The sequence below is a fragment of the Anomalospiza imberbis genome, chromosome 2, assembly GCF_031753505.1.
Source record: "Anomalospiza imberbis isolate Cuckoo-Finch-1a 21T00152 chromosome 2, ASM3175350v1, whole genome shotgun sequence".
Taxonomy (NCBI): domain Eukaryota; kingdom Metazoa; phylum Chordata; class Aves; order Passeriformes; family Viduidae; genus Anomalospiza; species Anomalospiza imberbis.
The window spans coordinates 31,790,120-31,814,958 of record NC_089682.1 but is presented as its reverse complement, the minus strand read 5'-3'; the positions used below and the strand labels follow the sequence as shown (position 1 = coordinate 31,814,958).

Below are 24,839 nucleotides of genomic sequence, written 5' to 3'. Positions count from 1 at the left end.
AGATCTTGGAAAGATGAGTCCTCCTTGCACAACACCAGCTTTTGGGTGAGCACCTTACAGCAGCCATGGATTCAGGGACCTATGGAATATTCTGAGAGCAGCCAGGCCTGTTCCTAGCCTGTGGTCAGAGCAGGGCTGGGCAAAGCAGCACCAGAACATCCCACATTCCTGGGATTGGAGCATGGGCTGTGCCCCCAGCTGCAGGGACAAGCCCGTGTCTGGGGGATGGATTTTTCCAGCCTCAAAGATGGAAAGCATTCTGCCTTCATCCACTGGAGGGTGAAATCCACCAGTGCCACTGTGATGCTTCGCACCAGCCCCAGTGGGAAGGAGGGAGCAGCATCCTTCACTCCAACCAGCTCCTGCTGGGCTCCATGGAGGAGAGGTGAGGATTAACTCAGTCCTGGGAGAGTTGTTCAGGAACTGGGGGGGGTCCCACATTGGGGGACAAGCAGGAGAGCAGGGTAAGCAAGGCCTGAATGTCCTGCCCTCATTTTTCCAAATGAATCCAAACCACCTCCCAAGCCAAGCCTGGATCACTCTGAAGATGTCAAGGCTCACACAAAAATCCTTCACCCAGCCAGGTTTGGGAAAGCCCCCAAATGCTCATTTGGGCTCCTTTCAGTTCAGCTCTTGGATCCCAGGCCAGGGATGTACTGCCATCCAGGAGGTTTCACAGCCCAGAACCTGTTGGGCTCGTCTTGCTCCCAGCTTCCTGCTCAACCTGCCAGGAGCTGATCCCAGGAGGAGACATTTCAGCCAGGCAGCCTCCTCAACTGCATGGAGAGAGCAGAGAAACACTTCCAGCCTCTCCTCCCGGGCCAGACCTGCCCTGGGTTCTGCTGGATTCACCTTGAGCTTCCTCTCCTCTTCCTAGCCTTGGAGGCTTCTCCCTGCTCCACATCTCTCTGGATTTTCTGATGCTGCAAATGCACCTCTTCATCCTCCTGTTGCCAACCCAACCCAGAAGTTGCATTTCCCACCCCAAAACCTCAGCTGGGGCCAAGGTCCACCCCAGAAATCACCTCATTCTTCAACACCATGAAGGGACCAGCACCAACCCCTCATTTCCAGCAGCACAGCAGAGGCAAAGCCAGGGAATCTCCACTCCTCAGGGCAGATTTCCCCTCCTGGTTTGTGGGGCAGGCCAGAGAGGCCTCGAGATGTTTGCTTTGACCCTGAGGTGACATCTGGGGTGGAAAGGTCACACCCAAGACACTTGCAGTGTCTCCCCTCCGAGCCCAGCAGCCACCAGCAAGCTGTGCTGGCCACTGGGGCTGTAATGAGGAGAGAAAATATTATCCTCCACAGGTGTCACGAGCTGCTGCTGCTTTGAAATGCTGGGAGAAAAGCCTCCCTAAATAGTTGGGATTCCTCCCACTAGCACAGGGATGAGAGGAATAATATTTGGGAGAGGAACACACCCCAAATGACAGCGTCTGGGTGAGGGTGGGAGGCAGAGAGCAGCCAGCATCTCCCGGCCACAGATGGTTCCCATCAAGAGGAATTTTTTCTTGTTAATCCCAAAACAAGCTTGGGATGTATTTTTATTTCAGTGTTAAGAGGAGAGAAAAAGAAAGTCTGACATGACCCCCTGTTTTTCTGGCCTCACTCCTTGTTCAGCCTCTGCTTTGAGCAAGCACAGAAAATTTAGTTCATGTTAAAGGCAGGGACTCTGAGAACAGAAAATCCTGGGGTGCTTCTTGAAGCTCTTCTTGACCTGGGAATTTATTGCATTCAAGCTGGAAATGGAGGTAAAAATCTAAAGCCTGGGTGTGTATTTGAAGTATCCTGTGGTGTTCTCTGGGGGTTCATCAAGGCACAGAGGACAACAAGATGCCTGTGGGTGTCAGCAAGGGTGTCCACTCTCCCCTTTAAATCTTAAACCTGCTTTGAGCACCAGGGATGGACTCCTGAGCCAATCCACTCCCAAAGCCATCACAGGAGCTCAGGAGCATCTCTAGCTCAAAAACCCCCCAAAATAGTGATAAAAATGCAATCAGTGGGAGGACTAGGAATTAATTCTACTCAAAAGACATCCCAAAAGCCCTGCTTTGAGAACTTGCCTGGCATTCCTCCATGGCCTCCCTGGCATGTTGGATGCCCTGGTACCACAAACTTGCTTTGAGGGAGCTGCTAAGAGGCACATCCCAGGAAATTTCCAAGGACACATGGGTTGGGGATGTGGCACCCCTCCCAAATAACCAGCTGTGGGCCATCTAAAAGGATTCACATGGAAGCAGGGCCAGGAAATAACTTTTTTTCATGGGGTGACACTTCTGGTCCGTGGTGGTGGCCCTGCTGGAAGCAACCCTACAAGGTGGTAACCTCTCAATGGGAATTTTCTCTCAGACAGAACTTCCTGGGATATTTACATCCCCAGATGAGACTAGGCATCCCCCCTCCTCTCTGGCAACTCCCTGGAGTGACTCAGGACGTGCAAACACTGACTCATCCCAACCTCCCAGGAGCACTGAGCTTCCCACACGCTCCAAGACAGGGTGGTGGGAGAAGGGAAAGGCTCCACTCGGCCTCCCCTGTGCCCTGAGGGAGGGCTGCAGATGCATCAGTAAGGTGGAGCAGTCAGGGCAGGCTGGGGCAGCCAAGGAGCCTCTGGACAGGGATGTACAGAGATAAGGGGATGCTGGTGTGGGAGCTGCTGCCCAGTATGGGAAACATGGACTGGGAGCTGTCCTCCAGGATGTGCTCTTCTGGCTCAGGACTGGTTTAGGAAGAAGGATTTGAAGAGCTGAGGAAGAGGATCGGGAAATCCAGGGTTGGTGTCCTGGCAGCTGCAAAGGGTAGTGGCACTTGCGAAGTCAGCTTGGCTGCACAAATCCTGGATTTCATCAGGATGTGATTATTCCATACAAGGGTAAAAATACGTGGTTTCTGCAGCAAACAGCACCACTGAAAAAGCTGCCAAGCTCTCCAGTCTGCAACCACCCACTGCAAATCCTGCTGGAAAACTGTGGAGGAACCCGATCTGCTCGCCAGGGATGAGGTGGATGGTTCTCCTGGAGATCTGAAATTTAAATGGACATTCAGATACATATTTGGCCATCCTAAAAAAGCTGTTTCCTCATGCCATTGCACATTGTGGGGACAAAGCTCCCTGACCTGTTTTGTATGTGAGCTAGAGCACCACATTTGGCATTTCTCCTCCCTCAGTCCTGAGAAATGGTCAAGTCCAACCCCTGGCCCTGCAGAGACACCCCAACAATCCCACCCTGGGCATCCCTGGGAGCTTCTGGAGCTCTGGCAGCCTCAGGGCCATGTCCATTCCCCGGGGAGCCTGGGCAGTGCCCAGCACCCCTGGAGGAAGAACCTTTCCCTGATCTCCAACCTAAACCTGCCCTGGCACAGCTCCAGCCCTTCCCTGGGGCCCTGTCAGACACCAGGGTCCTTTCCCTGCCATTCCAAGGGGGCAGGAAGGAGCTGGGACAGATCTCCAGGTGACACCTGAGGAAGTCAGGGCTCCTGGGTGTTTTCCCTTCACAGCAGAAGGGATGTGAGATGTGACATCCCTGCCCATCGCTGGCCATGAAAGATTACAGCCCAGCCAGACCACAAGGATTGTAGGAGTCAATCCCATGTAAGCCCTTCTATTTAAAGGAATAAACTACTCAGGGAAAAAGCAGCCTAAGATTAGAAACACACAGGATTTCCTCAAATTCCAGCCATCAGCCCCAGATTCAGCCCGAGGGGGTGGTTTGTTATTCTCCCAGAGCACAAATCCTGCACCCCAGCAAAGTTAAGTTTGGATTATGCTGTGCAGCTCCATCCCAGGCCTCAAAGCCACGCTCAAAGCTGGTTTAGTGCTGCTCCCTCTCTGCCTAGACCATCTCCAGTATTCCTTGATAAAAAACAGTTTCTTAGGCAGGAGAGTTTTGGCTTTTTGCACAAGCAAACGATGTTTCCTGCAAATTCCACGTTGCTCAGGAGGATGCTCCTGTGCAGGAGAATCTTTCAGAAAATTTAACGCTAAGCAGGGTGGGGAGCAGAAATAAATGTTTTTTCTTTTTCTTATTTTGGGTAGGAAAAGAACTCAGAGACCACCCAGTTCCACCCCTGCCATGGGCAGGAGCACTTTCCACTGTCCCAGGCTGCTCCAACCCCCATCCAGCCTGGCCTTGGACACTTCCAGGGATCCAGGGGCAGACACAGTTTCTCTGGGAACCTGTGCCAGGGCCTCACCTCACTCACAGGGAGGAAGTTCTTGCCAGTATCTAATCTAAAATCTCTCCCCTCAGTTCAAAATGACACAAAGGATGTGGGTAAACCAGACAAAGTCACCCTATGCTTTGTGCCTCACCAGCCAGGAATTGGGAAGTCATTTAGGATTTGATACCTGGCTCTGCTGCTTCTCCCTAAACTGGGTGAAACTCCAGCCTAACTTACCTTAAAGCAGGAAAATACAAAGCCTGTCCCTAAAGGGGTCCCAAAGGAATGAAGGATCCCTTCTGCCCCAGTACCGCAGCAGGATGGGAGCAGTTGCTTTTTCCAGGCATAGCACGAGCGGGTGACTCATTCCCAGCAGGAATTTCCCTCTCACCCATCCCCTCCTGCCCCTCTCTTCGCCTGGAGATTTTCCCCCTCAGCAACAAGGGGTGAGGGCAGCTTAAGATCAGCCAAGAAGCAGAGACCTTCCCTGAATCCCCTGAATTCAGCTGGGGACGTGTCCCAAGAGGTCCCCACTCCCTCCCAGCTGTGTGTTTTGGGAAGGAGGGGAGGGGAATTCGGGAATACTGGGCAGAGCTGCCCCATCACGAGGGTGGGGAGACTGGGCATCCAAAGAGACACATCTCATGTGCCAATCGTCCCTGTGGTGGCCTCGAGGTGCAACCAGGGCTGGGCAGGGCACATGAGGGAGCCCAGCCCTCCCAGGAAACCTCAGCTCAGCTGCATGTGCACAAACAGGTCCAGCAGGAGCCATCCAGGATGACTACACAGCCAGGTAGCCCATGGGATAGCCATCTGCTGAAGCTGCAGTCACTCACTTTCCAGCTCCAGTTCTCCTCCAGGCCAAGTGGCAAAGCCACAGGGGCAGCAGGTGCCTCTTGCCATGGCCACCAGGCATAACCTGGCCCCACAGCCCACAGCACAAGGAGCTACCCTGTGGGATTCACACAACAGCAATGGTTCCAGCCCTGCGGGATTTAGCAGGCTCAGGGAGCTCTGGGGGCACACCTCAATTTCTCAAGGTACAGAACCTGGAATGAGACCTTGGAAAGCTGGAGATGGAAGAAAAGGCTCCAGAGGAGGGCCTGATTTTCAGGAAAATAATAGAGAATCACAGACTGGTTTGGACTGAAGGAACCTTAAAGCTTATCCAGTTTCATGGGCAGGGACACATTACACAATCCCAGGTTGCTCCAAACCCTGTCCAGCCTGGCCTTGGACACTTCCAGGGATCCAGGGACAGCCACAGCTTCTCTGGGCACCCTGTGCCAGAGCCCCACCACCTTCACAGCCAAGAATTCCTTCCAAATATCCCATCTAAATACACTCTCTTTTGGTTCACAACCTCATCCTACAACTGCTTACCCTGACTGATGCAGCAGCTCAGGATATAGGAAGGGCAGAGATGTGCCCCCCTCTTCAGGTGTGTTTTTCCTTCACCAGTTATCCCAGACATACCAAGTCTCCTTTTTTTCCCCCCACTCTGTGCAGCCACAGCTTGGACATCAGTGGAAAATGATTCCTTGAGTGAGTGTGGCTGGATCAGCTGACTAGGCTGGCTGCAGCAAATCTCATGGTCACACAGCTCTAAATGTGCAGCAGTGCCTGCCTAAGCCTTTCCATTTATAGGATGGAGAGGGGAGCTGGGAGTGTGGAAACAAATCCTATGGAAGCAGAAGGGGTTTGGAGACAGAACAGGACTCCCCAAGGGAAACACGTGGGGGTGCAGGGAGGGTGGGCAGCAAGCACAGATGAGGCATGGGATGGAGCTGATGGAGCATCACCAACTCCGTGCTCCTGATGAGCCAAGGTCAGGGAAGGGCACAGAGCTCTGGGAACTGGGATGAGAGCACTGGGGCTGAGACCTGCCTGCCAGGCTGGGCTGGGGAGGCACTGCTGGAGTGCTTACAGCAGTGTGAAACCCACTCCCTGCCTCCCTCCTGCAGCCTGGCTCATCTCTCCGACCCCTGGCCTCCCCACAGGAGCAGAACTCTGGCTCTAGATTAAATCCCAGCTGTCTCCCAGCTCTTCCCTGGGCGAGCTGCCATGCCATGATAAAGCAGCTCCTCCCTCCAAGGCAAGCCCCTGAGCTGCAGCTCCTTGGGAAGGCAGCCTGGTGATGGACTGTGTCAGGGAATAACAAATGCCTTTAATTCCCCCTTCATCCAGCAGCTCCCTGTGGGAGGCAGTATGTCCTGAAGGAAGGTGAGCGGGAGGCATCTGGAGCTATGTGCACAGGCACTCAGATGCCTGGTAAATCACCCCAGCCAGGCTCTAAGAACCCTGACAGGCTCTAATTTGTCTCTCCTGGATAGATACAGGGTAAAACTTGCTGCTTCACTTGGTTATCCCAATGCAAGGGGCTCTAAGCACTCCCTGAGTTACACTGCAGAGATTTTCCTTGCTGCTGGCAACTGCAAATTCAGGAGATGAGAGGATCTGAGCAGGACCTGCTGCTGAGGTTTCATCTCAAATATCCATCCTCTGAGCATGAATGTTTTGTGTCAGACCTGTAGGGGTTTTTCAGGTCGATCAGTGGGGTTTGCTGGCATTGGCACCAGCACCACTGGGGCTGTCAGCTCTGATCATGCACAGCTCGGGGCTCGCTGCTGACCGAGAACAGGCTTGGGCTCCATCCAGCTCAGATCCAGTTAATTAAAGGAAATAAAACACTTCCCTACCAGCCAAACCCCCTTTCTGGGTGTTGTTTGCTGGGAGGCTACCGTTCTGGACCAGAGCTGAGTGGGAGACCTGAAGGGTATCACTGCAAACCCCCCCTGGGGGCTCCAGCCTTGTGTCTTGTAGGAAGCCAGCCTTTCCCATTCCCTGCTAAAGGGATTGCCTGCTGCTTGTGCATCCTGGCACAGCCCTGGGGACACATGGGCATGTCCCTGAATCAGAGAAACTGTGGCTGCCCCTGGATCCCAGGAAGTGTCCAAGGCCAGCTTGGACAGGGCTTTGAGCAGCCAGGGAGAGTGGAATGTGTCCCTGCCATGGCAGGGAGTGGGACTGAATGAGCTTTAAGGTCCCTTCTGACCCAAACCACTCTGTACCATAATGATTGTGTGATTTTATATGAGAGTTGCTCTAAGTCACTCCCATCCCCAGAGTCTTTCTGCCAAGAAGATTCTCCTGCAGATCCTTGTCTCTGTCCTTCCCTGGACAGGGAAAGAATACTGGCATGGGAAAGAGAAGACCAGTTCAGATAATCCTCATGGCAATTGGGATTTGGGCAGCCTGGGGAACTCTCTTCAGGAGAAGAGGATCGTGCAGGACCCTCAAAGAGAAGGAGAAGGACTCCCTCTCTCTGCTCCCAGGCAGAATAGCAACTTTGAAACTGAAACCTGGAAAGACATAAGGAATTTCCTGTCATGCTGCTCCTATGCCATGCTCCCACAGTTTGGGGTTATCTATACTATCATCTTATTTCTAGTGGTAAGTCTAATAAATCACAATTAAAATTATATTGGGCAGAGTCTGAAATAAGTTAAGTTTCCCTTCCAGGCCAGGTTGGAGGGGGCTTGGAGCAAGGTGGGACAGTGGAAGGCATCCCTGCCCATGGCAGGGGTGGGACTGGGTGATCTTTAAGGTCCTTTCTAACCTAAAACAAGAAAAAACAACAAACAAGCAAAAATGCCAGAGGTTTCTACATCCATCTTTGCTTCCCTTTCCCCCTCCTGGCCCCTGCTAGCCTCACTTCTCTTGGCTCTGCTTTTCTCCTTCCTGCAGGGAGGACTGGCCTGGAACAGCATCATTCCCAGGGCAAGTGGAGGGGAGACAACTCCCCCTGGCAGAGGGGGGCTCCCAGGACGCACTGCTGGGGCACATCCCGGGGCTGTGCGGTGGAGAACGAGCCTTTCCTGCTCCTCCTCCCGGGACTGGTGGCTGGGGAAGGCTGGAGCCAGCCCGGGGTGGTGCCGGAGCCGGGCAGCGGGGGGAGCAGTGAGACCAGGACACGGGGATGTCCCCGCCTGCCTGGGGAGAGATTCCCTGGATTCCCTGGGGTTCGGGGGGGGAGGGGGGTTTGGGGAGGCACGGAGGGGATGTCGTGGAGCTGGGTGGGATCCTGGCTGGGCACTGCTCCCTGGGGAAGCCCCCAAGGGGGAGCAGTGCCAGGGCCATGGGGGAGTCTCTGCAGGGGAAGCTGTGCCCTGGGCTGGTGTGGGTGGGAGCAGGGTCTAAATGTGTCCTGCAGAGCCCTTTTTGGATCTGTGTGCTCTCTGTAGCTCCTGAATCCCAGCCAGCCCCTCTCTGTCTCCACTATTTTTAAATCCATCTATTTCCACTGGTCTCTCTGCTTTGGTGCAGCCCTTTCCACACTGACACTTCTGCAGCCCAGAAATGCTAAATACTCTCATTCTCCCAAGTGTTTAAGACCAGCTGCACTGGGGACCAGGGGAGCTCAGGGACAGCAGTGCAGGGGCTGTGCTGTTTATTGTGGGTTCATGGCACTTTCTGAAGCATGGGAAACTCATGGCCACAGCCACACAGAGCCAGAAGTGTATTCCCAGTGCAGTATTCAGGGCGTGGGATTGGAGCTGGGACCGGAGACAGAAACCCTGGTGGCAGGCAAGGCTGGAGGAGGTTTTTCACCCTGATCTCACCCTCAAGGACAGCGGTCCTGCTGCCCCAGGAATGGCACCAAAGTACACAATTACCTGTTTAGCTGAAGCCGGAGCACTGGGATTTTCCAGCTAATGGGACAACACAGGTGATGAGGCCCTAAAGGACCTCTGGAGTGCACGGTGCCATGAGCCCAGTGCTTCTTCATGCCCACAAGGATTTGTTTGCACTGACTCTACACCAGCCCTGCAGTGCCCAAGATTCCTGCAGGGCTTTTTGGGTGTCCCCCCACCCTGCCCCACTTCATACCTGCTTCCACAGGGTGACCATGGACCTTCTTGCAAATGCCAGGGAAGTCAGGAAAACTTCAGGCAGAGACAAATTGCTGGATTCATGTCACATGGTGAATCAGAGACAGAGCCCAGAGTGGATTCATTGTGCATCCCACATTTGATGAACTTGCCTCTAGCAGATCCAATTATTCTATTAACTGGAATTAGGGAGAAAATCATAGTTAAATTGTTAATTCATCAAGACAAGCACCATCACAGTCACTGAAGATATTTCTGAATTTGGGGATTTGGGGGGGCAAATTTGGAAAATGAAGACACCACAATGTACAAATTGCATTTTCTCCATTATTTTGCATGTCCAGCACACAGCTTTGTCATTGGAAACTACAACAACCAGAACTGGGTATTCCACATCCAACAGAAACCCTTGGAAGTTCAGGATTTGAGTGTTTCCTTCCCACTGAACTACAGCCATGACTTGCATCCTGAAGTATTCAAAACTCAGGAGCTGCCTTAAGTTCTTTGCTGCTGCTTCTCTGTGTTCAGGCAGCAAAGGAGCTTGAAATAATTCCCAACTGGATGGGGCTAAGCCAGATCCATGCAGGAGAGGAGGAGGGCAGCTATAAGAAGCTTTGATTCACACGTGTCTTTGTAACCACAGCATCCCCTGGGTCCCAAACCAGGAGTGATCCCAGGGGGATTCAGGTCTTGACGTCAAAGCCAACAGAGTCCAGAAGTACAAATGATTTCAAAGACTGAATCCAAGCTGTTTGTGTACAGCTGGGAAACATCCAGCACCTTCCTGAAGGGAATCGGGAGTGAAACAACGATCCTCATTCATCTAAACCTCCCACCCCACCTCTCCCAAGCACCTCTGCCCTGAGCTGAACAAGAGACCTTCTGTACAAAGCCAAATTCAGCAGCTCTGATGCCTCCTCCAGTGTTGGGAACAGCCTGTCAGACCCAGGGACATGGAGGAGATGTTCAGTGTGCTGAGTGCTGGGCCAGGAGCTCGGAGTGTGCTGCCTGGAGGTGCAGAGAGAGGCAGCTCCTGCATCCCTTCCCATTGTGGGAAGCACAGTTTGGGCATCCAAGTTGGAGAATGGCATCAATCATGGTCCCACAGCCTCCAAAAACACAAAGCAGAGCCTGTTCCTGCCTGGGGTTTACAGCAGAGTAACCAGGAGCTGGGAGAGAAGACAAGGATACAGAGGCTGCTCTGTAAATCCAGAGGACCCCTTGGCCATGAGATCCATCTCTGCTGGATGAGATTGGAGCTGGGATAATCTCACACAGAGCAGCTCCACATCCTGGGGTCCCAGCCCTCAGCAGACTGACTGTGCAGAGAGGGAGAAGATGCCTCTGGGACTCCCTGTCAAGTCCTCAGCATCCTTGTGGAGAAGAAAAGCAGCACAAACCAGCCTGGCTCTGATTCTGCCCCAAACTCACCTTCCATGCCTCAGTCTCCACAGCTTTTCCAGATGATAATCAGCCTTGCCCAACTTTATAAAATCCTGGGACATCTGCAGATGCAGCTCTGGTGTGATGAATCAGATCTGCCTTGTGTGACTCAGCTGGCAGATCCCATCCAACAGCCACGGAGCTTCCCGTGCTCCAGGATCCATATTTGCTGTTCTTACTGCCAAATGCATGACTGTTCCCAAAACTAAACACGCCTGTGAGTTTCTAAATGCATTTGGGAAGACCAGGAAAAAGCCTTTCTAGCTTCATTCTGAAATGGGAAACAGAGAAAAGTTCACTGGACCATCCACAACTTTTCTCCCTGCAAGTTACAAAAGACGGAAAACGGAAAACAGAGAGTTGGTTTTGCTTCTAAAATTAACATCCCCGAGGAAGGAATGTGGCTCTGCAACACCAGGAGCTGTGGCAGGACAGGGATGTGACTCTGGAAAAGTCTTTAATGTGTGGATGCAGCCCAGTGGCAGCTGGAATAAAACGTGAGTGGCTCCTTCTGAAGCTCCCAGGAGCAGGTGTCGCTCTGCAAGAATGCAGCGGGGTTGCATCATGTGGGCTCCTTGAATCTTCCAGAAATCTGCCACTTCTTCCCTGCCAGATTTTCATGGAGAATCTATACAGTAACTGGGAAAAACACACTGCAGTTTTATGCTGGCATATTTGAAGCAGGCAGGAGTATTCAGGCTAAATGAGGTTTCCTGTGGGGACAAAGGGAAGATGTCACTTGTTTCCAAAGGGTCTCTGACCTTGGAGATACATCCTGGAATACATCCTGGCCTCTTGCAGACACATCCTAAACTGCCACGTTATGGGTTAAGCCCCCTGACCAAATCTGGACCTATGGCAAGGGACATTTGCTTCCTAGGTGGGTGCATTTTGTCATCCCAAGCAAAGCTGCAGCAGCTCAGATCTGGACACAAACTGGTTTGGTCCCATCAGATCAGTATAACATCCCCAGGGTTGGGGCAACCGTGGTCCTTGGAAACTAGGGAAGGATGAAACCCCTTTTCCGGTTTGGTTTTATACTAAAGCAGATATTTTAGATTAGATCTTGAGAAGGAATTGTTCCCTGGGAGGGTGGGGAGGCCCTGACACAGGGTGCCCAGAGAAGCTGTGGCTGCCCCTGGACCCCTGAAAGTGTCCAAGGTCAGAATGGACAGGGCTTGGAGCAAGCTGGGATAGTGGAAGGTGTCCCTGCCCATGGCAGGGGTAGGACTGGATGTGCTTTAATATTACTTTTAACCCAAACCAGTCTGAGATCCTGTGATTCCTGTTGAATCTCTCTGGGCAGCTTTTCTGCTGCCTCTGCAGGAGCAGAATAGACAAAGAGGCTGCCAAGGCCCTTCCTAAGCATCCCTTTGCTTACATATTCTCAGCACTTGGCTGAGGAGGATTGCACACTGTTTGTTCCTGCTGGCCCTCTGACAGAATTCTTCCTGGGATTCATCCCTCCCCTCTTCCTTTCCTGCCTTCAAACTGCTGCACCAACCCCCCAAAGTCCCCAGGGCAGCAAACCCAGCAGCCCCAGCCCTGTCCTGCACTCAGCTCCCTCCTTCCTCTGCCATCAACAGTGGCAGTTTCAGGGCCTGGCTTGTTGGGAACCTGATTCCCAACAAGGAAAAGACTTTTAGGGACAGCAGTAGGACTGGGGAGACAGGCAGTTGTGTGACACACTTGCACACACTGCACAGGCTGGGCCCACCCTGCCTCCCAGCCGTGAGCAGTGCTGTGCTGGAAGCAGAGGATTGGCCAGCTGAGGATCCCTCAAGCCAGGCTCGGGTTTAGGGGCGGTTCTGTTCCCTCAGCTGGCTCCAGAATAAACGGTTTCCTTTTACATCCCTGTTTCCTGAGGGGGGAGCTTGTGGGGCTGAGCCTCCTCTCAGCTTCCACCAAATGTGAAGGGCAGGCAGAGCTCAGACCTTTCACATTCCCATATGGTCCAGGAAGAGACGAGGGAGAGCTCATTGCAGCTTTTAACACAAGAGGTGCCCCACCACAGTTCCACTCTGTGCAGAGCAGATCGAGCACCTGGACCTTCTCTGCTTGTATTTTGTAATAAAGGGTGAAAACCTGGAACTGGGCATTCCTTGCTGCTGTTTCCAGTGAGGAAAATGATGCTGCAGCATCCCAAAGCCCTGGTGCTCTCACATCCTGTCCTTGAGATGGCCCCTGTGCCCGTGGGGCTGATGTGGCTGACAAACCAAGCATTTGCTTTTCCTTATGGCTGCTTTTTGGGAGGATCCAGCCAGTCCCAGTCACTGTGAGGCAGAAGGGAGAGGGTAAGGAGTGCACATCACCAGTGCTCATCTTAGAATCACAGAGTTTAAGGTTGGAAAAGTCCTCTAGGACCATTGAGTCCAAATATTAGCCTGAAAAGGGTATCCTGGAGTCCTCTTGGCTTGCCATGACCCCAAACCAGCGCTCCTGGATCAGTGTAGGAACAGGTCAGGACCCCACAGCCCCGTGGGTCTTCCCAAGAGATTGCAAATGCCTGCTGCCACATCCACAAGGATTTCATCTCCTCCTGCCATAGCCCAACTCCCAGGAAGGTGTGGGATGCAGGGTCTTGCAATCCAACCTGCCACCACCCTTGCTGGCCCTCTGCTGAGGCCACACAGATGTCATTCTTTCTACCCCAAAGCACCAGAGGAATTCCACCCCCCTGCCTCACTGTGTTGGCAGGAAACTCTGTGGATTTTGAACTTTTCTCTGGGAGTATTAAACAGGGATTACAAACTGGGATCAAGGGAATCTCTCTGCTGTGCCCTGTGGGAAAGCTGCAGCTGCAGCCTCTGTAGCTTGTCCTCCCTGGTTTGTGCACTGTGACATACCTGAATGATGCCATGGATGGGAATCTGCTCCACAGCAATCAGGTCTTTTCCTCTTCCTTTTCCTCCTTCACCACACCTGCTGAGGAAGCAAAAGGAGATCAGTGCTTTGCAGAGGATCCACAAATTTGTCCCTTTAGGACATGTAAACCCAGTGAGCTCCCCGAAAGCCTTGAGCTGGCATGGCCAGCTCTGGGCACAGCAGGCTGGCACAGGAGTTTGGCTCTCACTGCTGCACTCCAGACAGGCCAGGGCACGGATCCACAGGATGCAGCCTTTCAGCTCCACTGCCATCCTTTGTGTGCTGTCTGCTCACACAAAGCTGGGCCCTCCCAGCTCCGGCCAGGCCAGAGCTGGGCATGGCTGAGAGCCAGAGAGGGGGAGAAGGGCTGGGATCCCACTCCAGTGCAGGGCACTGCTGCCAGCAAAGCCATGGCTCCAAGGTGCCTGGGGCTGCATGAATGAGCTCACAGTGCCAAAGGAGGGTGTGCAGGGAGGAAATTAAAGTGCTGAACCCAAACCTGTCCTTGAGCTGAGCCCGGAAGCAGAATTCCCCCTAAATCTTTGTATGTGAGGAGCTGGAGGAGCAGGCAAGCCCTGACTAGCTCTAGAGCAGAGAGGGATCCAGGGAAAGCTCAGAGCCCCTTTCACTGCCTTAAGGGGGCTCCTGAAAAAAAGGGAGAGGCAGAAAGTGACAGGACAGGGGGGAATGGCTTCCCACTGCCAGGGGGCAGGGTTAGAGGGGATACTGGGAAGGAATTGTTCCTTGTGTGAGTGGTGACACCCTGGCTCAGGGTGCCCAGAGAAGCTGTGGCTGCCCCTGGATCCATGGAAATGCCCAAGGCGAGACTGGATGAGGCTTGGAGCAAAGTGGGACAGTGGAAGGTGTCCCTGCCCATGAGGTGACTTTAAGGCTCCTCAGTGCTGGGTCCAGCATCCCTGCCCCCCTCAGCCCTGATCCTGGAAAGCAGAGATCCTGCACCAGCACTGCCTCACGGCAGCACAGATGACAGACTGTCTCCAGCACAGGAAAACAGGATGAGTCTCCTGGGTCACTGTAAGGTGAGAGCACAAAGCTGCTGGAGTTTATATTTTAAAAGTCCTGTCCAAAGAACGCACAGTGTCTGCTTTCATAGAAATAAACCACTTCTTCAATAGATAATCAAATGAATTAGTAACACTGCTTGAAACAAGAAGCCCAACAACCAGAACAGCACCAATCTGGATGTTTCATGGCTGGGCATGGACTGTTTCCCACAGAACTGAACTCCTGGTACTGTTGGATTTCACTGCTCTCCATCCCAGCAGCTCCTCCACACCCGTTTCCAAGCATTGCAAAAACAGTCTGGAAATCTCCCTCTGCTTTGTCGTGGGGGCTGCAGGATCACACCCACATCACAAAAACTTTGGGTGGATTTTAATTTAAGGCTCAGTGCATCTGCACTGCCCTAAACCCACAAAGTCAACCCATGCTGGAAATAACTTCAGACAAAAGAAACTCGCGTTCTGCCCTGCGCAAGTGCGGTTTGGAGGGGAGGAGCTGGGCTGGAGGAGTGGATGTGTACCTCTGGCAGCTGGAACCGCTCATTACATGAGCAGGGGAGACGGAAGAGGGCAACTCCCAGTTTGGCTCCCCCTTCCCAGTCCTCATCCCACCGCTGGAGGAGCTCCTACGTGGCACTGTGGGGGCTGGGAGCGCCTCTGCACAGCCCGATCCGCTTGGAAATCACTGGAGAGCAGCAAGAATCCTCCCCAGCAATGCAGATCAGCCTGATTTCCACAACTTAGACCCTGGACAAAACTGTTCACTGTCAAGATGAAGCTGTTTGCTGACATTTTGGTAGAACTGACTCATTTTCTGCATATTCACATCCCAAAACTCTGCAGGGGCTCTTACCAGGTTGTGTTGTAGAAACAGCAGGAATAGGTTGAAATATGCACTTAAAATCAGCAAAAATCTGAAATATCTTTATGCTGGTCTGCCAGCCCTCAAACCCAACTATTTTCATTCTACTCCAATTCATGTTATTGAGAAAAGCCATTTCAAAGGACTGAAGCACAGAGCACCCAGAGTGTCAAAGGACTTTGGTGCTGGGAGGCAGTGAAAGAAATCGAGATTAAAAGTTTAAGAGTTTATTTTAGATTTCACTCAGAAGGTGAAAGAATCTTACATGGGAAGTAATTACAGAGCAGGGTTTGAAGGTGGAGCAATTCAGAATTTGGCAGAGAAAAGCAGCTGATGGTGGAGGTTTAAAGGAGCTTTTCTCATTTCTCAGCTAGCACATGTTGCTGGTACAGACCAGTAACATTTACCTCTGTATTGATGGTTTGAGATCAGCAAATTAATTTTTAATAAAGCCAAAATTGTGCTATAAAAACTCTGGGACCCTGCTGTTGATCATTTATGCAGACATAAAGCAAAGCTAACTGCAACAAAATACACTAGTGTACCAAAATCTCTTACTTAAGGTATTCCAAAGCTATTTTTCCCACTGAATCCCTCCCTGAAGGTGCCAGATCTCTAAATATCACTGAGCACCAGGTTTGTTGCAGCTGATGGAAACATTTTCTACAGGTAGGGCTCAAAGATCTCCCCTTGTTTGAGATGAGAAGTATCTACTCACATGGCATTGTCTGAACAGGTCAGATGGAAGAAAAATGTCACTTTTTGATGCTACCTTCTAGAATAGCTGGACTATGAAGGGGAATGCAATGGTGATTCCAAAGCAAGATGCTTCCAAGACAAGCACAATATTCAAAGCCAGAAGGAAAAATCAGATCCTGTTTGCTACAGCAACAGGAGGCTGAAACCTCCTGAGACTTCTGTCTTCAGAGTGAAGCAGAAAAACTTGGCAGAGCCAAAATTAGGGAGAAAAATGAAATTACAGTATGATTAAAAGGGAGACACAGACATCAGTTAAAGAACACAACGATGCAGCATCCTTCTGCTGATGTAACCATCCATGAGGGGGGTGGTACCTCGAATATCCCTATGTCCCAGATTACCACGAAAACAATCCTGTACTGTCCTACAACATGACAGGGTTGAATGTGAGCTTCAACACTTGTGACTCAGCAGAAACCTCTCCATGGCACAGCTGCTCTGGGCACCCTGTGCCAGGGCCTGCCCACCCTCCCAGCCAAGAATACTTCCCAATATCCCATCCAGCCCTGCCCTCTGGCAGTGGGAAGCCATTCCCTGTGTCCTGTCCCTCCATCCCTTGTCCCAAGTCTCTTTCCAGGTTTCCTGGAGCCCCTTTAGGCACTGGAAGGGTCTCTGAGCTCTCCCTGGAGCCTTCTCTTCTGTCTTGGAGGTCACCAATCAGGGCACATTTCAGATTCACATTTCAGCATGGGGCAGGTGTTAAACACTGGCTGCCTGTGACTGCTCCAGTCGTGGCTGAAGCCCTTTGCACCACCCCTGACTTCACATGGAGGGTGACAGCCCAGAAACAAAAAAATAAATACATCACTACCTGCCTTTGGTGCCAAAAACCATCCAGCTGCAGGAGATGCCAGGGGCAGGGAGAGGACCGAAATAAGAGCCCTGTAAGAAGGCAAAAGCACCGTTTGGGCAGGGAATAGTTCCCCACGTTCCTGCTGGAGGCCTGGCTGGGCTCAGGCAGGGGACAGGCAGGGCAGGAGGAGCGAGCGCGCATCCCCCATCCATCCCGACCCCCCTTCGGCGGCGCGGGGCCGGCATTCCCTGCCATTGGCGGCGGGCCGGGAGAGAGCTGGGACGGATCCTCCCCTTCCTCTCCCTCCCAAGCATTTTTGAGAGGGTTTTCCCAAGTTTCCAGAAGTTTCTCCCCGGCCCCTTATATACCCCCTCCGCAGGACCGGGAGGTGCACAGGGAGCCGAGCAAAGCCGTGTCCCGACCCCGCAGGTAAGGGGGGGGACCCGGGGGACCCTGGGCCGGCAGGGCGGAGACTGAGCTGAGATTGCAGCAGGGTGAGGGGGGATTTTGGGGTCCTGCAGCCTCCTGGCTATGCAAAAAAAAAAATCGGGGGGAGGGTTATGGCATGGGAGAAAGGGGTGCCTGGGGGGGTAGGCTGCAGTGGGGTGGGTGGAAGTTGGGGATAGGGGTACAGTCTGTCCCACGAGCTGGCTCTGGGTTTTAGAGGAAAGGCATTAAAAAATACCCCAGTTGCCTCCAGTTTGCAAGAGGTGGTCACAGTGAAGCTGCGGGAAAAGCTTTCAGAGAATGACGAAAAAGGAAAGGGGGATAAGGGAAGCTTTAGCTTGGTGTGAGTGAAATCCTCCAGCCCTGCTCTGGCTCAGCCTGGGAGCCTGCAGGACCCTGGGCACCATCCCAGCGCAGGAATGAGAGCTCTCCCTGCAGCCTTCTGCTACAGTACGGCCGGACCCTCCTTCTGCTGCCTTAACCAAGTGTCACATCCCTCTGGTGACACGGAAATGGCCTTTTGCCTGCAATCCTGTGCCCTGCAGCTCTGTCCTGCTCCTGGGAGAAACACAGCCCTCGGAGGAAATCACATCCCACCAGGAAAGAGGGTCCCGGCAGTCCCAGGGAAGGCTGAGGAATGCCACGCTGGCACTGGGCGTCCCCTCGCTGTGGGAGCACAGGAGAGGATGTCGCTGGCTGTGCATTCCCTACATTCCCTCCATTTTCACCACGGGTTCTGAATTCACCCATAATCGCTGCCATAATCCAAGAATGGGCAAAATTTCTCCATCTCGGGCTGTGTGACTCAGCAGAGCCCAAATCTGTCACCCGGCCCTGAAGTAATGAACCTTTTTTTAAGCTGAGGATGAAGCAGTGCAGGCCACCCCCTGCTCACAAGAGAACTACTCCATGTATCTGTTTTCTTTCAGAAAGAAAAAGGCAAACGTTGACCTCACTATGAAACAGTTTCAAGGTATCCTTAGAAATAAACGGGAAATAGAAAACCAGAAGGAACCTCCTCAGACTTCCAATGTTTGTCACCCTGGCTGCACCCTAAAAAGAGTGTGGAGGGCAGTTTTGAGCTTGTTGCACAAACCTTTGCTCTTGAGGTAGCCAGGATGGCTCTTCCCTTTAACAGAAGCCTTGCTCCCATAAAGGACTTTAGGTTGTAATCGCCTCCCTCTCCCGAGGCTACATAAATCCCGCTCTGGCAAAGGGTCCCTGGTGGAACTGCGCACTCTCTTCGCCTGGGGCTACGTGCTGCGTGTTTCCTTCCATGTGTAATCCCAGCGGGCCCTTCGCTTCCTGCTCGGAATACTTGAACCCAGCTGCAGCCTTTCCCTGCCTCCCCATGCCAGGGACAGCCCCTAAGGCTGGGCAGGAGCAGGGTGGGAGGAGAGGACCACCAAGGAACAAGACTGCAGGGTTGTGATGCAGTTCCTGTGGAGGAAAAAGTCCCCCAAAAGCTGGAGGGGGAATTTGAGGCCCGAGGAGCTGCCTGCAGGAAGGTTTGCTGAGTGAAGGCAGGAGGGAGGGGAGGTGTGGGGCCAGGTGGGATGAGCCCCAAAGGGCTTCCAGGCACTTAGGACTGGTCAGTCTGCACACATACCGGAGCTGGGGGCTCAGAGCCCTTGCTGGGGTGAGTTCACCTATGTTGGGATGAGGTCCACCCACCTCAGGCATGAACTGAAGGCTCTGCTGAGGAAAATGAGGCTCCCCCACCTCCCTCTGCCCCAGTACCTCCCCGGCAGGGCTGGACAAGCAAACCAAAGCCGAACAGAGCTGATCAGACAGTGCAGGATCTTCTCCAGGGCCGCCTCTGGCTTTGCTTGGTGGAAGCTCACGTGCTCCATCTAGTGCCAAGGAATCTGAGGATTTGGGGCCCAGGCCAGGGTCCCCAGAGAGGACGGTCCTTGCCACACAGTGCCTGCAACAGCCCTTAGATCAAGGGGCAGCACTAAATTTTTTCAGCATTTCCTGATCAGGGCAGAGGTTTCTTCTGCTCTGGGGACAGAATCATGGAACGGCTGGGTTGGGGGGGACCTTAAAGAGTACTTTTTTCCCCACTTGCCATGGGCAGCAGGGACACTTTCCCCTATCCCAGGCTGCTCCGAGCTCCATCCAACCTAGCCTTGGACTCTTCCAGGAATCCAGGGGCAGCCACAGCTTCTCTCAGCATCCCGTGCCAGGGCCTCACCACCCTCACAGGGAAGAATTTCTTACTCATGTCCAATCTAAACCTGTCTTCTTTCACTTTAAAGCCACTCCCCCTTGCCCTGTCAAGATCACATGAGAAATACCTGTTGCTTACATTCCCTGACCCTTCCTTAAACCATTCACTGTACATTAACATTGGAATATAGGGAAACTGCTTAGGAAGGAAGCTTTCATTCCAAATGCACAGGCTCTGCTTGCCTGCACTCCTGAAGATTGTTTCTCAGGGTGGACTTGGGATGGCTGCACCCCCATGAAGTGTTGGGGCAACGTCACTGTCACTGGAGCAAGGAGTGGGTTTCTCAGGAAGAGCCCCTGGGATCTCTGGATGCTCCAGGAAGGCTTTGGCTCATGCTGATGGTGAATTTTCTTGCCCAGCAGGTCCTGGGAGGTGCTGGGTGCTGCTGAAGCCATGTGGATTATCGTGGGGCTGGCCCTCCTGGGCCTTGCTGCGGCCGTGCCCTCGGAGGACAGGAAGCTGAGCGACAAGGCCACCACACTGGCTGAGCGCAGCACCACGTTGGCCTTCAACCTCTACCATGCCATGGCCAAAGACAAGGACATGGAGAACATCCTGCTGTCCCCCGTGGTCGTGGCCTCGTCCCTGGGGCTCGTGTCCCTTGGGGGCAAGGCCACGACGGCTTCACAGGCCAAGGCGGTGCTGAGCGCGGACAAGCTGAACGATGACTACATGCACAGCGGGCTGTCCGAGCTCCTCAGCGAAGTCAGCAACAGCACGGCCCGCAACGTCACCTGGAAGATCGGCAACCGCCTCTACGGCCCCGCCTCCATCACCTTCGCCGAGGACTTCGTGAAGAACAGCAAGAAACACTACAACTATGAACACTCCAAGATCAACTTCCGAGACAAGAGGAGTGCCCTCAAGTCCATCAACGAGTGGGCAGCACAGACCACGGATGGGAAACTTCCGGAGGTCACCAAAGATGTAGAGAAAACTGATGGGGCCCTTATTGTCAACGCCATGTTCTTCAAGCGTAAGTTCTACCTTCAGTTCTTGGTACAAGTGACCCAAAACCTGCTCTGAGCCAACACACAGCATCATGGAATGGTTTGGGTTGGGAGGGGCCTTAAAGATTATCCAACAGCCCCAAGGGAAGGTGGACAAATCCTAGGTCCACTAGAGGCAGCTCTTTGTCAGTGGTTGGGAACTCTGCATGGACTTACCGCCCATTCCCTTTTCTTACAAGCTGTGTTTCTCTCTCTCCTGTAGCTCACTGGGATGAGAAGTTCCATCATAAGATGGTGGACAACCGTGGCTTCATGGTGACCCGCTCCTATACCGTGGGTGTGCCCATGATGCACCGCACAGGTGAGTGGGAAACCCCCTGGCCCATACCAAGACCAGCTGGAGTCAGGATCATTGCTCTCCGTTACCCAGATTTCCACCAGCTGCTTCCAAGATTGTTTTGCCTCATGAGAGAGAATAAAGCAGGGTGTTTGTTCTACTGATTCAGTCTCCCTGTGAGCAGACAAAATCCACATTTACTATGAGGTGCTTGGCTGTTGGGAACAAATCCTGGCTCATTATCCAAATGAGAGACACAGCCAACTCCAGTAATGCTGGGCCACTTCCCAAAAGGGTGTCCAGACTCCTTTCCCTTCCTGGTCAGGGAAAGTCCAGGCTGAATTCACTTTGTCTCTGCTCCACACCTCACTGTTTCCTGCTTCTGGTTTCAAGGTCTCTACAATTACTATGATGATGAGGCAGAGAAGCTCCAGGTGGTAGAGATGCCACTGGCCCACAAGCTCTCCAGCATGATCTTCATCATGCCAAACCACGTGGAGCCTCTGGAGAGAGTGGAGAAACTGCTGAATAAAGAGCAGCTCAAGACATGGACTGGCAAGATGAAGAAGAGATCAGTGGCCATCTCACTGCCAAAAGTCGTCCTGGAAGTCAGCCATGACCTTCAGGTAAAGGAGGTCCTTAAACAGTTGGGCCTTACAGTTCTTTGGGATGGGAGGAAAGACAGTGGGATGGTGGGTTATCTATGCCTGCTGCCCCTCTTCCCTCTTGCACTGTGTCATCTCTGGGAGGGTTGCTGACCTCTTGTCTCCTCCTAGAAACACCTGGGTGGTCTGGGCCTGACAGAAGCCATTGACAAAACCAAGGCTGACTTGTCCAAGATCTCCGGCAAGAAAGACCTTTACCTGTCCAACGTGTTCCACGCTGCGGCTCTGGAATGGGACACGGAAGGTAACCCCTACGACGCCGACATCTATGGCCGAGAGGAGATGAGGAACCCCAAGCTCTTCTACGCTGACCACCCCTTCATCTTCATGATCAAGGACACTAAAACCAACTCCATCCTCTTCATCGGCAGGCTCGTGAGGCCCAAAGGCGACAAGATGCGTGATGAGTTGTAGTTGGGTTTGTTTTGGTTGGGTTGTTTTTTCCCAGGGCTTTGGTTTGTGTGTGTGTTTTTAGGGGGGCATTTTGACAAATGGGAAACACTATTTTGTATCCTTCTCAAACCATGGGTGCTATTCAGACCAGGGTGCATTGTGAGGAGAAACCAGTGTACACTTTACCTCACCCCAAAATCTAGATTGCACAAACCCACCTCCAGAGAGGAGCAGGGGAGCCTGGCACCAGAGGGTCACCGGGAGCCAGCTGAGGTGGCCACCTTGAAGCTGAGCTCCTCCCTGCACTGGTTAAGCCTCCTGCTCAGTTCCTTGCTGCTCCACCAGCCCTGCCAAGGCACCTCCCTCCCATCCCAAATGCTTCCATCCCACTGCATGCTTAGCACTGCCGCTTTTCTCCTGCTTGGGTACCCTTTGACGCCACTCTAGAGCTGTTCCCCGCTTCTCTCTTCTCTCTCCAGGGGTGTGTAACAGAGCTCCAAGGGCCAGTTGTGCAGTCCAGCCCCTGCAGGGCCCTGGAGCAGAGCAGGAGGCAGCACAGGAGAATGGAGATTGTATGGCATTGTGCCCTTCTGTCCTGCCTAACCCTGTGCTCTGTGCTCAATGCTTCGACCACAAGAGCTCCTTAGGGAGAGCATCAAAGCCAAGAGCACCTTGGATCAACACTTCATGGAGAACTGAAGGGGCTTTGGGATGTCAGGGAGAGCCCAAAGAACAGCTTGGGTTTCTAGAAAGAGTAACCTGAAGTCCCTTCAACATTCCACCCCTTGGGATCACTGAGGGGCCAACACCTGTAATTAAACAGGCAGTTTTACCAGGCAAAGAACTCCATTTTCTTGGAAGTGCTCTGCATCAGCCTGTAGGGCTGGGAAAGACTCCATTCCCACTGCCAGGGCTCTCCCAGAGCTGGTTCCCTGCGGAGCTGACCCAAGGCGCTCCTGACTGGCTTCTCACTGGGAGGTGGGATCAGGTTCACCTCCACTTTCTTGCTTAATAAAACACAAAGCTTTAAAGCTGCCATAACCTGACTTCCTAATTATGCTCTGCTGAAGCTCCATGGTACTTTAGCTCCCTGTCTGCTGACCTGGATTGGATAAGGGGACCCTGAAAAACAAAGGTATTTATAGTTATATTTATGTCTGATAATTAGCAGGTTCACAGCCCGATCCAGGCTATTCCTAACTTCTCTTCAAGGGATATCATCAGGTCAGTACTATTTAAAGGAGCTGATGTTATCCCAGGAGCATTGCAGCATTTGCCACGCACTGAGAGAAACCACAAGGCAAACACTGAGATTATGGAAATGAGGAAAATCCACGCATCCCAATGGAATTGCCAGTTCCCTGAAACCAGCATGGAGCACCTAAATGGTTTTGCTTTATCTCCCTGCCAATTTTCCCTGATGTCATAGAAGCCCAATACTGCATAGTCCCAGGTGCTGGGAGGCAGGAGGCAATGCCAGGGATGTCCCCAAACGTGGGAGACTTCCCGGTGATGCAGCGCACTGAACCCACACGCAGAACGTCTGGAGGCTGGGGTGGAAGGGGTGGGCAAGGCAAGAACACACTGTGGGATATTGTGAATAATTTGCATCATGTGGATGCAGGTGTCTGATGGCTTTTATTGTCTGTTCTTGTACCACACAGTGACAGTTGTGTAATTTTGCAATAAAACTTTTTTTTCAATGAATCCCTGGCAGCTGGAATCCTTTGTAGAGCAGAATAAACTTAGCGAGGTTCCTTGCAATCCTTAAATCCAAAACACCCTTAAGTGGCAACTATGGACAAAATCACTCAATGCACAAGATGAACTCCTATAGCAAATCATTCATGACTAAGGAATGCTCTTAGGAGCTTTCCCCTTCAGTTTTCTCCTGAAACTGCAAATATCCAACACCTTAAATGCTCCACAGGTAAAGGACCAACAGCCCTGTCCTGCTGGGCCATTTAGCAGAATAAAAACGGAGCTGTCAGCCACAGGGACCAGCCCTCTTGACTGTCCAAGCCAAAGCTCCTCCAGCTGGGATCCAGCAGGGAAACAGAGGAGGAAAAATCTGCAGGCTAAAGATAACTTCCCCAGGTGGAAAATCTAGCACTGGCAGACCCTGCTAATCCATGTTCTCCCACTGCTGGAAGGTTCATCATATGATGAACCTTCTGCTACTCACAAGCTAAAGGCACAGACATGTCCCTTTTTCCCTGGGCCAGCACACACATCCCTGTGGAGCTCCTCCCACACTGGAAAAGCACCACGTGCTTCCTTTAAATTGGAATTACAGAAGCCAACTGCAGCACCAACCAGAGCAGGAACACATCAACCTGGAATAGCAATACTGAAACGAAGGTAAAAGCTTTCCAGAGTTCCTGAGTGTATCCTACGCCCAGCTCATCTTCAAGGCTTTTGTCCAAGGGAAGCATCCAAAAGACATGGGGAACTGAATGAGCACTCTCCTCTTTTGGAGCTTCTTTTAACAGCTCAGGGTGGTGGTAACTCCAACCAAGACACACAGAAAAGGTGTTCAGCTCACACTTGCACCCACAGCTTCTCTGCGCACCCTGTGCCACGGCCTCACCACCCTCACAGGGAAAAATTCCTTCCCAATATCCCATCCAGCCCTGCTCTCTGGCAGTGGGAAGCCATTCCCTGTGTCCTGTCCTTCTACCCCTTGTCCCCAGTCCCTCTCCAGCTCTCCTGGAGCTCCTTTTAGGCCCTGCAAGGGGCTCTGAGCTCTCCCTGGAGCCTTCTCTTCCCCATTACTTGCACAGCTCTTGACTCTACCAGTGATCAGCACTGTGAGTTTAACAGGGTAATGGACAAGGTTGGAAAGCTTTTAATCAGGAAGAAGTGGAACTATCTCCCAGAAATCCAGCCCTCCCTGGGAGGCAGCAAGAGACATTTCTGACCATCACCATCTACCACACAGTGTGTTAAAGAATTTAGAGACAACGTGCAAAACTGGGTGTGACTTTTATTGCTTCAGATCTCCCCACTTCCAC

At 52.5% G+C, this 24,839-nt stretch overlaps 1 protein-coding gene and 1 long non-coding RNA gene across 3 annotated transcripts; one reads left to right on the top strand and one right to left on the bottom strand.

Annotated features, from left to right (window-relative positions):
• Positions 1 to 1,529: 1,529 nt before the first annotated feature.
• LOC137468615 (uncharacterized) lies at positions 1,530 to 16,940 on the bottom strand. Its single transcript, XR_010996059.1, has 4 exons — positions 16,819 to 16,940; positions 13,346 to 13,421; positions 9,055 to 9,235; positions 1,530 to 3,025 (listed from the first exon to the last, which is right to left on the bottom strand). It is a non-coding gene; the product is annotated as an uncharacterized lncRNA (long non-coding RNA).
• Positions 16,941 to 17,094: 154 nt separating this feature from the next.
• Positions 17,095 to 23,522, top strand: SERPINH1 (serpin family H member 1). 2 transcript variants are annotated; one of them, XM_068180455.1, is made up of 5 exons: positions 17,095 to 17,229; positions 19,840 to 20,456; positions 20,693 to 20,791; positions 21,161 to 21,393; positions 21,544 to 23,522. In XM_068180455.1, the coding sequence occupies exons 2-5, from the start codon at positions 19,874 to 19,876 to the stop codon at positions 21,844 to 21,846; spliced, it is 1,218 nt and encodes a 405-aa protein (XP_068036556.1). In that variant the 5' UTR covers positions 17,095 to 17,229; positions 19,840 to 19,873; the 3' UTR covers positions 21,847 to 23,522. The 2 variants fall into 2 exon arrangements, with proteins under 2 accessions (XP_068036556.1, XP_068036555.1); XM_068180454.1 differs by having other exon boundaries at positions 17,097 to 17,229; positions 19,843 to 20,456.
• Positions 23,523 to 24,839: the final 1,317 nt, after the last annotated feature.